Below are 15,808 nucleotides of genomic sequence, written 5' to 3' on the forward strand. Positions count from 1 at the left end.
CCAGTATGCACCAGTGATTTATGTTAATAGTGCCTAATGTGACCAGTTTTCACTTTAAGTTCCCTTTTATTTTGCAGTGTTAGTTACAAACATAGATCGTTCTGCCTCAATGAAGCCCTGGAACAGATAGACAGTGTAATACTGCTGCAAATGTCATGGGATTTTCCTGGAAGATAATAAAAGTAAATGGCAGATTATGGTGTGGACTCGTCAGACCACAGCACACATTTCCGCTATCACTACATCTCAGATGAACTTGGACCCAGAGAGGTCGACAGTGACTCTAGATGTTGTTTATATGGTTTTCGGTTGTTTTGATGAAAAGAGCCCTGAATGGACGGGAGGCTTGCACCAATTCTATATATATATATGAAAAGGGCAACTTCTCTGGAACCAGGGTTGTGGTACAGTATGGTGAATCTCAGGTTTCATTGGCCGGTTCGTCCCCAGCTGCAGTTAGAAAGGCCAGAATTTATTTCTCCAAGCAGCAGTTTGAACTGCACTTCATTATTATCAGCTACATGTACTTTAAGGGAACTTCCAAAGGATGAAATCGAAAGGCTAAAGGCGGTGAGTGAGAGTGTGCTGAAAGGCCAGCAGGTCTTTGTGATCACATTTCAGATGCTGCCACCACACACCTTGCTGTCAGTGCCTGGATGAATCAGACTCATCTCACAGACACAGAGGGAGGAGGTAGAGGAGACCGGAGCTCCTGTGGTGAGAAAGGATCACTGCCTCCAGGCAGCATGAATTAGTAATCATTAGTGTAAATTACTCTACACTCTTCCTCTTTTTCAAGGAGAGGAAGAATTTGATTGAAGACTCAGCAGATGAGAATCTTATTTATCAACACCCAAACTTGTGCTGAGGCTGAACAGATCCATGCTGAAAATATGAGAGCAAGACAGCTCCTCATCTGGAACTTTTAGACCTCAATGAAATGATTTTATTGTACATCAGAAGAACTGCTCTACTTCTGTGCTGACTTTGGAGATTCTTCTGAATGCCCTCAGGAGATTTACTGATTATTTTTGAAGACCGGAAGCACCAACACTTGAAGAAGAGTGTAGAAAAATTAAGCTGTCATAGAAAGAAGAAAAAATATCTGCTATCACCTTGCAACAGTAAAAACGTTAAGAAGTGCACTGTACAGATCTCACGCTCCATAGTTGGAGTATGCTCAGTGAGCTCAAGAAATGAAGTAGTGAGATGGTGAATGAAGAGAGTACAAAACATGATGTAGTCTTGATCATCTCATGTCAGGATGATGTGGTGCTCCTGGTGATCCTGAAGCACCAATCTTTGATCCTGTTCTTTTCACAATGCATAGTACGTACCCATTCGCTCTCCAGTCCGTTGGGCTGCAATATGGCAATTATCTTTTTGATTGACTGATTGTTCTGGGCATGCCCCACTGCGAAGAGGCCCCGGGGAAGACCCAGGACACGCTCGGGGTCCCTCCGGAAGAGCAGGAGGAAGTGTCTGGGCATCCCTGCTTAGACTGCTGCTCCCGCAACCCGACCCCGGATAAGCAGAAGAAGATGGATGGATGATTATTCTGCAACATGCATTTTGTTGGTGAAAGAGTTGTAAAATATAAATACAGTAAGTCTAAAAATACTTGAATATTTCATCTAGTGGAATACCCTGTATGTGTCAGCGCATATCAGTGCTTGGAGAATTTACTACCTGTGAACAAGTTAATGAGGAACAAACAATGCAGCATTGAAAAAGTGATTTATTGTATTTGTGTAAAAAGGCACATTTAGAAGACACAAAGTACACAGAAGAATATTCTTTCCACCCAAACCCAACAAACCGGGTTACTGTTAGCATCCTGCTGCAATTACTCATGGGTCAAAATGTGTTTTTAGCTAACGGGTGCATACAACAGCACAACAGGTAAGGTGGGCAAATATGTAGCAACAAAAAAAGAAAAGCAAGAATCAATGAATGTGATACTATGATTTTTTTAAGCTCATACATTATATATACAACTTGATGACATCATTTGACCCATCACGCCATTGTAGCCGTGTCCCAGTAGCACACCATATACTGTCTCTAGATGGACTAAATTAAGAACATGTGGAAAGAACCAGCATGTGGACTAAACTTGCTTTAGAGTGACGTGTTGAGGGCAAGGCTGTGTTACCAACAGGGTAAAGCAGGGAACTAGTGAAGCCCAGCTTCAATGGTGCACAAATCCAATGATCATCACAAATGAGGCTTTGTTACGTCACGCTCATATCAGAGGCGTCACGCTGATTTTGAATTCAGGCTGTGATCGTCAATCTGCCGTAGCGCTGAACGGAAAAATCTGTTTAAATGTGGTCATTTTATATTATTTAACCTTTACTAAACAGACTATCAATGAGAGCAGAGAGACTACTTTTTAATGGGTTTTTAGCACAGATCACCCTTTGGACTGCATCAAATGCTTCAAAACAACAAACCATTTTCAGCACAGTTGCTTCATATAGATTCAGTGTTTCGAAAAGCTTCTCTGATCTCTGACCGCCAGGCTCCCCTCGAAGGGTGCACGTTCACTGTGTGGAAAACGATTTATGGTAAATTACATAGGTTATTTTCATTTTGCAAGAAAATATGGGAATATGCAATAAAGCACAAAAAACAAATCAACTGACATTATCAAAGGTGGGTTCTCCATCATCACCTGATCTTGAGGCCCTGTGTCAAATCTCCTTTTAATATGGATATCATTTCATTATTCTGATTCATGTTGTGTATTCCCAAATAGTTTAGTGTTTAATCAACATTTAACCACACCAAATATTTTTCCATAATCACTGGAGTATCGGGAGCCATGGTTTCCAACAAAGAAAACAGAGGAAATAAAAAGAGAAAAAAAATGTGGACAGTGAGTCAGCGGCTGTAGCAACAACTCAGAAAACAGAAATATACATGGAATAAAATCATATAATAGAAAATAATAAACATAAAAACATTTTATCGGCAATTTCTTTTTAAAATGTGAAATTGGCAGTAATGTCAGGATATCAGCACATACCATTTATCATGTCCTATTACAACAAAACAGTACACTAGTGTCTTAAACATTAACTGCCACAATAATGCACGGCCAACTTCAAGGACCAGTGTGTAGGATTTAGTGGCAAAAAACAAAAAAAGGCACGCCAGGGTTTGGTTTGTCCGGTCTGGGCTGGCTCTCTACACACAAAGAGCTCATTTTAAGGTAAACAAAACACAATAGTTATTATTTTCATATGATTAAGAATTTATAAAACTGAATATCACGTTCCATTTCTGCCATATTCTGCCAATAAATCCCACTAAATCTTACACACTGGTCCTTTAAGTGTGTGTTTAAGTTACAGTATATAGTAGAGGACCTGACGGGTCCACTCAGTTCCTTGTATCCATGACCCAACCCAAGATCCGAGTCAGGCCAGGTCCACATTATGTTCAGTCTAACTGGGTCAGGTGGGGTCACGTTTTTCTACACGATCAGGTTTCAGGCCACAGCGTTCGCTCTCTGTTTGGGTCTGTCTGTCTGGGTTGACCACATTTTGGATTAGATCCAGTTTTAAAAATTAATTAATGCAAGTAAGGGTTGAGTCGGCTTTTTTAAAACTTTGGATCTGGGACCACCTTCAGTATAAAGAATACAACTGGGACACAGCCAGTCAGTCCATGTATACAATAACCAGAAGCATTCACAAACAAAACCAGAAAACAAAATATTGCAACATATGTGTTAAGACTGCAGATAATTTAATCCATGATGTGTAATAATCTTTGGAGGGTGACGAGATAATCAGTTAATGGTTAAGTCTTCTTTGAAGTCTGAGTTGGCAACAAAGTAGTGATTGGATATCTGATGATGGCCTTTCAGTAAAACCCTGCTGACATGTTGAGATGTCAGTCAATATTTGGATATGCCCCATACGGACACATGGCGGACTGATGGGAACCTCGCTGTCCAATCAGCTACTTTCTCCTACAACGTGTCTCCACCTCCTCCCAGTCTGTGACAGAAACTGGAACCACTGAGCCTCACACAGTCCTGGGTGGCAGCTGCTGTTTGTAGATTCCAGCCAGAGCTTTGGCAGCGCTCTGGATCATCTGGCGCTGGGTCATGCCCGTCATGGCTTGATGCCAGTCTGTCCTGTTGATGTTGGCCAGGCTGCGCTCCAGGACCTCACCCACCGTCACAATCAGACCTGACCAGCGCAGGCTGTAGTCAGGAGGGGTCAGGGACTGAGCCTGCACAGGGGAAGGTTTCAAAACTGTTTTATGAGTTGCTGGAGGTTTTGAAGTGAGTTATATTAAATAAAGCTTCAAAGGCTGAAAGTGATGGATGCAAGGTGTCAGTGCCAAGTAAGCCCTAACTATGCATCATTAGCCGGGAAACTCCAGCCCCCACCACCCTGAACAGGAGAAGGGGGTATAGATAATAGATGGAAGGAGACTGTCCTACCACCTCTGAAATCAAGTGTTGTTCTTAATGAGCACACTGGAAGCCGGCTGTCATAGAGAGGGGTGAGGCCTGAATATTAGTGCATGTTTTCCTCAGAGGCTAGTAAATAGAAGTAGTAGCAGAAGTAGAAGAAGTAGACTAGTAAATAATACTAGTAACTTTAACTTTTGTCTCAATGTTTCACTTTTTCCTGATTTTTTACCCATAAGAACCATATTATCAGAGACATTAAGACACTGAAATGGATACTGAAATGACATTTTGCTTACCTGCTGGACGATGTCTAGAGCCAGAGGAGTTGCCTGAGTGAAGACCTCGATGTGGATGCTGAGACCAGGGTCCTCCAGGATCAAACACCCGATGTCAAACCACCTGGAGACAACAAAAGGATTCTGAATTCATGGCTTTATACATCTGCATTTATTAACATGTACACACACGCTGAACTGATCATATGCATTCGGACAGTTCAGATGAGACAGGATGGACAGTCATTTATTAAACGATACCTCCAGGACAACTGTTTTGAGGTCAGTGGGTGATGGATTTGTTTAATATTTTAAGAAAGATCACTTTTTAATTTCTGACTTATACAGTTTTAAAAAACAAAAAAGGGCCAGAATCAGAAGTTTGGTCACTCTGATTGGTCAGTAATTAGTAACACCCCCTTTGGCAAGTACCACAGCTTGTGAAGGTTTTTTGGAGCCAGCTACAACAGCCTTTCAGTTCTTATTTGGGGGATTTTTGCACATTTCTTCCTTACAAGAGGTTTCTAGTTCTGTGAGGTTCTTTGGCTGTCTTCCATGCACTCCTTTGAGGTCTATCCACTGATTTCAGTCGTTTTTAGGTCAGGGACTCTGCGAGTGTCATGGCGAAACCTTCAGCTTAGTCCTCTTGAGGAAGTCTACTGTGGATTTGGAGGTGTGTTTGGGATCATTAACCTGTCCTCTTTCCATCTTCATCTTCATCTTCTTTATAAACCCTGTGATGTTTGCTTCTAGGATTTGCTGGTATTTAATTGAATTCTTCCCTCTACCAGTGAAATGTTCCCTGTATCACTGGCTGCAACACAAGCCCAAAGCCTGATCGATCCACCCCCGTGCTTAACATACCTTTGGTGGTGAGGTGTCACTGCACAGGAGAACAGTGCACCACCCTTCCAGAGTCTGCTAAGTCTTCCTGAAGGTCTTTTGCAGTCAAACAGGATTTAAAGTTTTCTTGGTCATCCAGACCTCAACTCGACCTTCACTGTTCCTTCCGTTTCTTAATTATGTTACGAACTGAGGAAACAACTACCTGGAAACACTTTGCTATCTTCTTTCAGTCTTCTCCTGCTTTGTGGGCATCATTTATCTGAATTTGTGAGTGTGAGGCAGCTGCAGAGGAGCCCATGGCTGCTGATTGTTGGGACAAGGTTTGAGGAGTCTTCCCTAACAATGACTGTAAACAAGCCATCAACCTAATTAAGGTCACCTTGATAAAAGTTATCTGAGAGTTCAAATTAAAACTTTGAATGTTTCATCTTTCACTTTATGCCTTTTGTAGATCAGTCCGTCTTCTACTCACTTAACTATTCACAGTAAATTTTGACCAGGGATGCCCAAACGTTTGCGGGCCACTGTATATTCAGCATCATCTCTATGTCACAATATGAGTCTGAATTGTATTTTGCACTTGCATTTCAGAAACATTCCTATTGTCAAATGATAAACTGGGTCTTTGGCTCTATTGAAACAACATGTGGTAAATGTGGTGCAGAGGAGGAGAAAGCAAACAGTGTCCAAACAGGAGATTAAACCTTTGGCTTCTTGTTGTTTGTTGTCCAGATGTGGTGTTTTCACATGTAAACATATGATTCAGTCCATCACACTACAAACTATCACTAACTATAGCCTCCCAAATCCAGAGGGAGTGTTTATTGCAGGGATATTGCAAGGGGGTGTGTATCATTTCCCCATCACTGAGTGTGTAAGGCGTGTGTGTGTGTGTGTGTGTGTGTGTGTTTGTTAAATGAGACAGCCTGTTCAAACAGTTTGAATAAGAAACAAATCTTACTTGTCAGGAAAGAGCTCAGCGATGAAGTTTTCCAAAGAGACCACTGGCTGCTTCTCATGGATCACACCTGCTCGACGCAGGCTGTCAATGCGCTCCTGAGCCCCCTGCGCGCGCGCGCACACACACACACACAGACACACACAAACAGACACACACTCAGCTTGTGCAGGATTGTGATTGAAAACACTACGGGGAAATGTTTTGTCAGTTGTGAAAGTTGTTCACTTCACCGTTCCCAAAAGATGAACAAATGTAATGCCTGACCTTGACGCACTAAAGATTAAAAATGACCCTCAAATATTCAAAAGAAATGTCTCATATTATAACGTTCCCCAAAAGTTCAGATACCCAAGTTGTAGCATATCTTGGTAATTCTTGGTAATTCCCTGAAGAACAGCAGGAAGAGGGAGCAGAATGAAGCACTGTTGTCCAGAGAGACAGGACTTCTGATCATTTGCCTGTAACTTAGAATAGAACAACCTAAATTTCATCCAACAGAGTTCTCTAGTAAAAAGATTAGATGATTAGTTGAATAGTTAAACAAATGAAAATCCATTAGCTACTGTATTTTGATCAATTAATCACTTCACTCATTTTGCTGGAAAATGCTCTGCATCCAGTCTTTAACAAGTTAAAATAGGAATTTTGAACTACAGCATGGACCGTCAGGAAATGCTGAAACACATACATTAAGCGTTAAACATTTTGTTATCAAACCAATTACTGTATTATATTATAGAAATAAAAAGATACAATTCTCAAATTATTATCGCTGTGTTCTCATTCTCAGAGTCACTTTGAGTCAACAAGGCGGTTATAACGACTGACTGTTGGACTGCATTAACTGCAGAAAGTTACTCTATTAATTATTAATGATTAACTGATTATTGATCGTTGATGTGTTCTGTGCATGAAATTTGCAACCCTTGTCAGAACTGATCCTGATCCTGTTCAACCACAGTAGTTCTGTCCTCTCTGTTACTGTGACACAGAAAGGTTTGGATTTTTTTTGAAAAGCAGGTTGGAGAAGCAGCAGTGAACTGACCTTGACACCGGCTGCGTAGCCCACAGGCTGTGGAGCGATGTTAGACTGACCAGGCTCTCCAGTGACCATGGCCATCCCAAAAACCTCCTGGAAGGCGTCTCTGACTGCGTCCACATTCAGCTCCTTATCTGAAGTCACCACAATGTCAATGTCCCCGCCAGACTCTGGAGAGCAACAACACAGCAACATTCATTGAGGGCATCTGAACGTTTAGTCAGCGTTTTCCATGAACGGGTAATGTAACGATGAGGAGAGAGCAGGTTGAATTACTGATGTATGGAGCCATGCCAGGGTCCAGAGTGGTGATCATGGACTCCACAGAGTGCTTGGTTTTGTCCAGGACTGTCTTTACTACATGGTTACCAGCTACTCCCTGAGGACACACAGACAAACGAAGGACAGGACAGTCACAACACTGAGCAGGGCTCGATTCAACCCTCTTCTCTCTCACTTCCTCTCACCATGTCTGGAATGGACTTTAAAGTAAGGTCAAACCACATTAGATTAGAGTGGCGCTACCTTGAAAAAGCCCCAGATGCCTCCACCTGTGTTGGTGTCTCCAGACACTCTGGGATCTTCCTGCTCCTCTGGGAAAGTGATGGGAGATCCAGTGTCTATTCCTCCTGTCATGGCTGGCTGCTGAACCAGGGGGTTTGACACTACACCTTGAAGAGATGAAGGGACAACTTTTAAAAAAATAACTCTTAAGAAAAACCCACATGACCAACGTAACTGTACCGACTTTCAACTAAGGGTGTCATAGGAGGAGAGTTCACAGTGAAACGGGAGGATCTGCATATCTTTAATTTTAACCATTTTTTTTAATTGTTTCATCTGAGTCCGCTGACTTTACGGAAGTGTTATGCGGAATCACTGGAGTACTCTTTAAAGCCACTGTATAGTTTAGCTTATTGTTCCACAAGTGAGCTAACACCTGCAGCCTTTCATGCCCCATAAATTCTGTGTAGTTTCCCTTCCTCCCCTTCCTTCAGCCAGTACATTACACTGGAAAGCTGAAATGACTAGTTGATTAACAGAAAAGTAATCTGCAAAAATTTTGATACTCAAATAACCTCTCATGTAAATCAATCCATCTTTAAATAATAAAAAAAAAATCCCCTGCTTTTCACCTCTCAGGTGTGAATATTTGCGGATTTTCTTAGTCCTGACTAAACTAAAACCAGACTGTTGATCAGCAAAACAAGCAATTTAAGTTGCCAACCCGAAATACAGTGATTCATCTTAAAATGCATATTTGTAAAAATTCTGCCTCATTCTTCACTTTTCTAAATTTTACTGCAAAAAATATATGAGCGCACGTCTGGGTGCAAAATTTTGCTATACATCCGGTGTTCATAGTCAACATTTGGCTTCAGCAGCCAAGAACAAAACAAACAAAAGAAGAAAAAATAAAGCCTGCCAAAATACTGATAAGGAGGATCTATACAGAGTATGCTATACACCTGCAGCAAAGCACATGGTTTCAGTGCTATTTTGTCTGTGCAACAGGTCGAGGATGACTGTCAACTATGTGAGAGAGAAGGCTACTGAGCACATCACCCGGATCTATAGGATCAGATTCAGAGAAGATTGCTGTTATTTCTGGCTGCTGACTTAGACAAAGGAAAACATGAACAGGTCACGTTTCAAATGTTTGTGAGTCTGAGTGAAAGTAGACTCAGAGAGCAGTCCCCCCCAGGAAAAGCCATGATGGATGATTGTATCACAAATCACATTCACATTCCAATAAATCCATGACCAGAGGGGTGTTTCATAAAGCACTGCTTATTGTGAAAAGCCTGTCTTTCATGAGCCTGGCAAGCTGATGAGAGCAGGTAAAGTCTGGTTCAAGAGCTGTTTGTTCATGACTTCATGATCACAGTCAAAGTCAGACCTGAGACATCAAGCACAGATCACATTAAGTAAGAAAACACATAAAGATGAACTGTTGCCATGTTCATAGGCATGGAGCAGTAAACATTTAGTGTATAATATGGAGAGTAAAATATTACAGCAAAAGCTAAACAGCAGTGGCATCAACAAAGCCCAAGACATTCTGACATTCAGACGCAGCACAATTTAAAATGACCTCCACACCACCAAACGGCTGTTATCTGAGTCTGTGACAACACTGTGCTTATAATCACATCACAGTGGGTTCAAAAGTAATGTGAATTTTCTTTTTATCATAAGTGCTGAAGTCGATGTACATCATTAATAAGTCGCAACCTGACGAACAACTGTGAGGCACCAAACAGGAGCACAACCATCTGCACTGACACAAGCTCACCACAGCAGCTGAGCTTCAATCATATCACACGACCCTCATCAACAGATGGAGGTCTGGTTGTCTTGGACTTGTAGCTACACTAATTTTCTTTTCAACTGTTTTTTTTTCTCAACTGCTGTTTGAAGGTGAAGAGTGAAGTGAAACAGCTACTAAATGGATCTTGTGGTGAGATTATTTTCTGGTTGTATTCTGGTGCTTAATTTGCACAAATTACGTATCAGCCTCCACACGGAGGGATTAATAGTGTCTAAACACATGAAGACTGGCTGTCTGCATCCTCTGGTTGTATTCATTGTCTAGTATAGAAGTGTTTCAGTGTGTTTCTTCAGTTTGTTGTCTGTCTTCCATTGTGCTTTCTGAAGCACATACTGTGTGCGAGATGGGAGAAACTCTGGATAACGGGGGCTTAACGGGTCATTTTGCTTTATGAAGCGGGAGCCCCAGTTCCACATGTTGACAGTGTAAACAGACAAGCACGGCTCTTACCCGGCATGGCGGTAGAACTGGAGAACGTTGGCATCAGTGGCGTCTGTGGCGTTCGACCGGCGTGACCCCGTGTGATGTCATATCCTGCGCTCATGAAGAAGCTGGATATGGGCGGGCCTACGGGGGGGGCCGGCATGCCGGGAGCCAAGGAGGGAGGTGGTTTTATGTCGGTGACCAGAGGAGGCAAAGAGGCGGAGCTGAGAGGAACGAAGGGAGAGCTGCTAGTGAAGGGGGAGGCGAGTGTGGAGGCTGGGGGAAACTGGGAGGCCATGGGCAGAGGGCTGCTGAAAGCAGGGAGGGAGGGAGCAGGGGGGAGAGCGGTGGACACTGAACTGGTGCCTGAGAGGGTCAGAGGGCTGGACAGACCTGAAACACAACAAACACCACAAGATGCGGTTTGGACATTTGGACCAATGGCAAATTACAGCAGCTGTAACATACAGCAGGACTGTACCTGAATGCATCATGTGCGACACTGACAGAGGACTGAAGCCTCTGCTGTTCTGACCACTATGCCGTCTCTTTAGGCAAGGTGTAGGAAAGGTGTCTGTCAGGCTTATAATACATGCAGCTCACTTCTGCTTACAGCACGCAGCAGGCAATTTCATGACAGACAAAGTTGTACACTTGCCACCTAGCAAATCTTTTTTTACCTCATTGTCACACATATCTCAAACTATGTGCTGAGCTGATAAGATCAACAGGAAATGCAGAAGAATCACTTCTGTAACTCAGTCTCTCCAGACAGGACTGAAATTACAAGAGGGCCAGTGAGTGAAACACAGTGGATAATTGAGGCTGTAAACATTACTGGTGAAGAGGATGAAAAATCACATACACATGTGATACACAGCATATGCAATATTAAAATCACCGAGCATCCCCTGCAGAAGTAAATCCTGTCTGAGTGGAGCTTTAGTGGTGTTTTGTCCTGCGCTCATGCAGCTGTGAGCAGCTGAAAACTCACAATATTGAGGTCAAGATCAATCGTAAATTTACTTGATCCTTTTCACAACATCTATATTGCCATATTGTTTAATATTTTCAATATAGATGAATCAATGCAGTGCTTTTTTTGCAGCCTATTATAAATTATGGGATGTCAGATTGCCTTTTAATGCATCACCAAGAAGAGCATGAAAAATGGTCTCAAATGCATTCCCGCTTAGACTGCTGCCCCCGCGAACCGGCCCCGGATAAGCGGAAGACAATGGATGGATGGATGGATGGATGGATGGATAATAATAATAATAAAGTCACTTTTCCATAGATTACCAGCCTTAATTTGTCTCTCCAATCTGGCTTTCATAGTGTCCTGAAATGAACCTCCTGGCCGACAGGAGGTATCAACTGAAGCACACTGAAAGTTCACTGCAACAGAGGAAACCTGCTCTGTTCATATCGCAGCATTTCACAAGCCGTCTCTTACCTATGGTCACTGCTGGGGAGGAGACTGTGGCAGCCACAGTCGGGGGAGGTGTAGGGCTGGCAGGAGGCGTAGTCTCAATCCCACTCTCTTCCATCATCTTCTAAACGTTTTACCTACACTTCAGCCCAGAGAATAGCTGCAATCAGATGTGATGAATCAGAATGTGTTGTTGCACATCAATTCTGAAAGCCTGTTCATACACAGAGGATGCACCTATCCAATTCACCTGCTGACGCACATCAGGTATTGAACACAGACTGATTCACATTAAATGCAGTTTGTTTACTGTTAATATACAGTAGAATGTGGTGTTCCCACTATCAGTTACATGAATTCAGTCACAACAGGCCACCAGCTCAGTTTTTAGTGGTGTCATGGTACCTTACATAAGAATGAATCCACTGAGTTACATGCAGAGAGATGCACAGATTTTAAATCTGGGAAAAACAGCACTGGTATCAGATCTGTACTTCATATTGCAGGATGCACTGTGCTGGTGGATCAAAACTGATATTAAAAGTAAGAGTTGTTCATACACCAGCAGTATGCCGCGCCACCTTGAACATAATCAAATTAATGTTTAGTCACATCATCACGCGTCCACGTCTGAAACTGTGGAGGAGGAACAGGTTATTCCAGCTCTGAGGATAAGCATCGGTTGATCAAGTTTAACTGGTGATATCCACGTGGGTCACACTGTGGTTGCAATGGTGATGTCACGATGCTTAAAGTGAGGACTAGGGAATGAGAAAGGTTGTTACTGTGCCAATGCCTGAACACTGTCAACAACAATAAATCGTTTGCAAAATCTTCCTGTTATCAGTTCTACATTCGCTTTGTCGGTCGATCTGACAGCTGTTTGTACTCTCACACAGCCTATAAGTCTTAAATATAAATTCACACCCAGCTTGAACGCAGCGTGGAGATAGCTGTTACTTCTGGGAAAGTGGGACATGCTCTTGTGAGACATCCAAATCATCCATGGATGGTGTTTCGTATTTCTCTCATCAGCACGACATTTTATTCAGTATACTCATTCATTCAAATCAGACATGACGGTCAACTCCCATTTTGTAAAGAGGGACATGAATTTGATAATAGTTAGGCACAAGTGTAGAAAACTAAAATTATTAGTGTGGGGGGGGGGGGGGGGGGGGGGGGTGTGGAATAGTCGATGTAAATTCTGTTAACATGTCATAACTTTTTTGAGGAGGGTGGACAGCAATTAGCCAGTGACAGTCAGAGACTGTTAAAGTGAGCGATAGTGTGACTGAGTGTTGACTGTGTCAGAGTAATTGCTCTCGTGGGTGATGGTGGGTGAGTAATCGAGGTGTGTATTTGTGAGGGGCTGGTATTGATTCGGAGGTTTGTTGTGTCTGCTTGCGTCTGGCAGTGTGGTTTGTGTGTACTTGTTATTTTGCTTGTGTGTCTTTGTTGTATTTATGCGTGTGTGTTAAGAGGCGAAGGGCAGACAGAGGCAGGTGTGAGAGTTGACAGTCACGTCTCATCTGGATGAATGAGTCTGCAGACTGTCACTGTGATAACAGATATAAATGTGTAAGTAATAAGACTGTAGCCTTCCATATAAAACTTACAGTACACTGTACTGAATAACAGAATGTCTGTCTGTCTTCTTCGAATCATTATCGTGCACTCAACCTTCATGTATCTTTCTGACTATGGAGGTATTCTGTATTATCATGCTGCCCCATCAACATATCTAACCTAACAACTTAGCTAGACCCTGTGTATCATAATTCATTGTGCATTATCACAAATTCACCATTCTTCTCTGTATCACACAGTTGGATGGACTTGACCACAGTGAAGAAGAAATAGCCATCTCATGTTATTCATCTATGAAGCGCTGCTGTTGAAGTTTCCAAACTACTTCACTACTATCTCCTCCTTCACTTAAATCTAGTAACACTCAGTAAATCCAACCCAGTAAACAACCCAGCAGCTACTTCACCTTAGAGATCGCTGATGTAGGCTGACGTTTCATTCACGTGCAGTCGCGTAAATAACTTACGTAAGCATTCAAAAAACTTTCCGTTCATCCAAAACAACGACTTTCCCTGGGCTTATTTTTAAAAGAGCATTTACATATTTATCAAGTTCTTTCTCGATGCTACATTACAGCCCCATATGACTGCATACATTAGGAAAAAGAGAAGTACTTTCAAACCGGTACAATCTAACTCCACAGCTGCTGCTGACGAACACAACGCGTGCACGTTGCTGAAAACCACCCGGGCCATAACACCGACACTCCTGCTTGGATACTTTTCTATTGCACGGGGGAATAATTGTGCATATATCATATAATGGCGAACGGCACACACACAGCAGACATCCAAGCTTTGAAACGTTGCGTTCAGCCGTTTAAAGGACAACACGTCACAGCTCTGTTCCGGCTTGTGTTACGTTGTTTAAGAACAATGATACTCGTATCTAACGAAGACATTTTAAGTGTCGTGTCCCTGTGTACGAGCCTGTTGGAGTTAGAGCTGAACCCAGTGTTAGCTTCCTCTAACACAGGACGCTGCAGTTCACGACTCAGCTGTACACGTGTACAAACACCCTCAGCTCCAGCACAAGAAGGATGTGAATATGGAAAAAGTGACGTCAACATGTCTATCTAATTCTCCAGGATGTAAGCATCAGCGAATTACATGTTCGGCTTTTAAAACGACAGAAGAAAGAGTTTGACTACTGACCTGCTAGCTGGACTAGCTCAGCACACTCATGAATCACCCACCGACCCACTTTGATGACGTCAGGCAATGCCACGTCATAGAAATATATGGACGTTGTTCCATCCGGCTTGACACGTCTCTGCCGCCATCTTGCGGCGGGGTTCTACCGCCCGTTCCAGACCTGTTGAATGTGATATGAGCCCACCACAGTAAAGTTACAGTGACGATACAGGCTGTATCAGTAAGATGCTGCAAATTCTATTCATCAGTCATCACTAATCTTTTTATTCATTACATGAAATTAATGTTCAGCTGTCTTCTTTGAACATGCAGAACATGTTTATCAGACTGTGCAACTGCTACACTGCAACTCTGCACAATCCTGCTGATAAACTGGATTTATGCCTCATTTGCGTTCTTAAAATATAATCCAAATCCAGCCAAAAAGCCAAACATGAATATTTCACGATACGTATAATTAAAAGCAGAATATAGAATCCTGCCAAAAACGTATTTAATCATTCGGCCTAGTGTTTCTTGTAATTGAGATTCAAGATTCATGATTTCTTTGTTGTCATTGAGCATGACATGTCAATGAAATTTGCATCGCAACCCCCATGTTAGAAACAAGATAATAAGAAAGATAAGAAAGATAATAAAATAAAATTAAGATACTAGAATCAAATAAACCAACATGCAGAAAAAATATTCGTAAATGCAATAAAATATACCAGAAATGAAAATATACTAAGACAATAAAAATATACTAAACAATAAAATATACAAATGAAATGAAATGTACCAACAGCATGGTTTATTAACAACACACAGTTTATTAAATCTTCATGTATAGTCAACATTATAAACAAAATTATATGATGGCAGACAATTCAGTAAGGACTAAATATATAGGGCCTACTTATAAACTAATCTTAAATACACTTTTGGGTTATATTATAGAACTATTAGAACCAATATAGAACTGTTACTATCTGTCGCCTAAGTTGGTTTGTTATGAAAGTCCGAATTTTTAACTTGACCAAGTTTCCTGTTTCCTAAATTGGCTAAATGTCTGGTATGCGTTAAACACCAAACGTTATGATGCCTTCAGTATGGACAGACCTCCCGCCTTGACAGACTGCATTAGGAGGCTCAGCTGCTCTGTACCAACATGGCAGCTGTGTTTCAATGAGCGGCCACTACGCTCTCCACGTGTGTGTGTGTGATGCCACGTCTACTGGAACGTGACTCCTCCGAGTACCGGGAGCGCCGCGACACAACTTCGTGAAACCACGTGACCGACGAAGCCGCACGAAGCCTGTGTGGTCATGACGGTTTAGGC

At 42.2% G+C, this 15,808-nt stretch overlaps 1 protein-coding gene across 3 annotated transcripts; it reads right to left on the reverse strand.

The window, feature by feature from the left end:
• Positions 1 to 1,720: 1,720 nt before the first annotated feature.
• On the reverse strand, positions 1,721 to 14,542 carry prrc1 (proline-rich coiled-coil 1). Of its 3 annotated transcripts, none has more exons than XM_041960032.1 (9): positions 14,488 to 14,542; positions 11,768 to 11,885; positions 10,339 to 10,704; positions 8,082 to 8,227; positions 7,833 to 7,935; positions 7,563 to 7,726; positions 6,518 to 6,621; positions 4,732 to 4,834; positions 1,721 to 4,248 (listed from the first exon to the last, which is right to left on the reverse strand). In XM_041960032.1, the coding sequence occupies exons 2-9, from the start codon at positions 11,862 to 11,864 to the stop codon at positions 4,039 to 4,041; spliced, it is 1,293 nt and encodes a 430-aa protein (XP_041815966.1). In that variant the 5' UTR covers positions 11,865 to 11,885; positions 14,488 to 14,542; the 3' UTR covers positions 1,721 to 4,038. The 3 variants fall into 3 exon arrangements, with proteins under 3 accessions (XP_041815966.1, XP_041815965.1, XP_041815967.1); XM_041960031.1 differs by having other exon boundaries at positions 11,768 to 11,903; positions 14,488 to 14,530; XM_041960033.1 differs by having other exon boundaries at positions 11,768 to 11,880; positions 14,488 to 14,523.
• Positions 14,543 to 15,808: the final 1,266 nt, after the last annotated feature.

The sequence above is a fragment of the Chelmon rostratus genome, chromosome 19 (assembly GCF_017976325.1).
Source record: "Chelmon rostratus isolate fCheRos1 chromosome 19, fCheRos1.pri, whole genome shotgun sequence".
Taxonomy (NCBI): domain Eukaryota; kingdom Metazoa; phylum Chordata; class Actinopteri; order Chaetodontiformes; family Chaetodontidae; genus Chelmon; species Chelmon rostratus.

What these genes read in the sequence shown, in the direction of transcription:
- prrc1 (XM_041960032.1), bottom strand. Translation starts at nt 11,864, where the DNA reads ATGATGGAAGAGAGTGGGATTGAGACTACGCCTCCTGCCAGCCCTACA. An exon ending in CTCCCCAGCAGTGACCATAG is followed by an intron (nt 10,705 to 11,767) that starts GTAAGAGACGGC and finishes GTTGTGTTTCAG; the next exon opens with GTCTGTCCAGCCCTCTGACC. An exon ending in GCTGAGCTCTTTCCTGACAA is followed by an intron (nt 4,835 to 6,517) that starts GTAAGATTTGTT and finishes TGTTGTCTCCAG; the next exon opens with GTGGTTTGACATCGGGTGTT.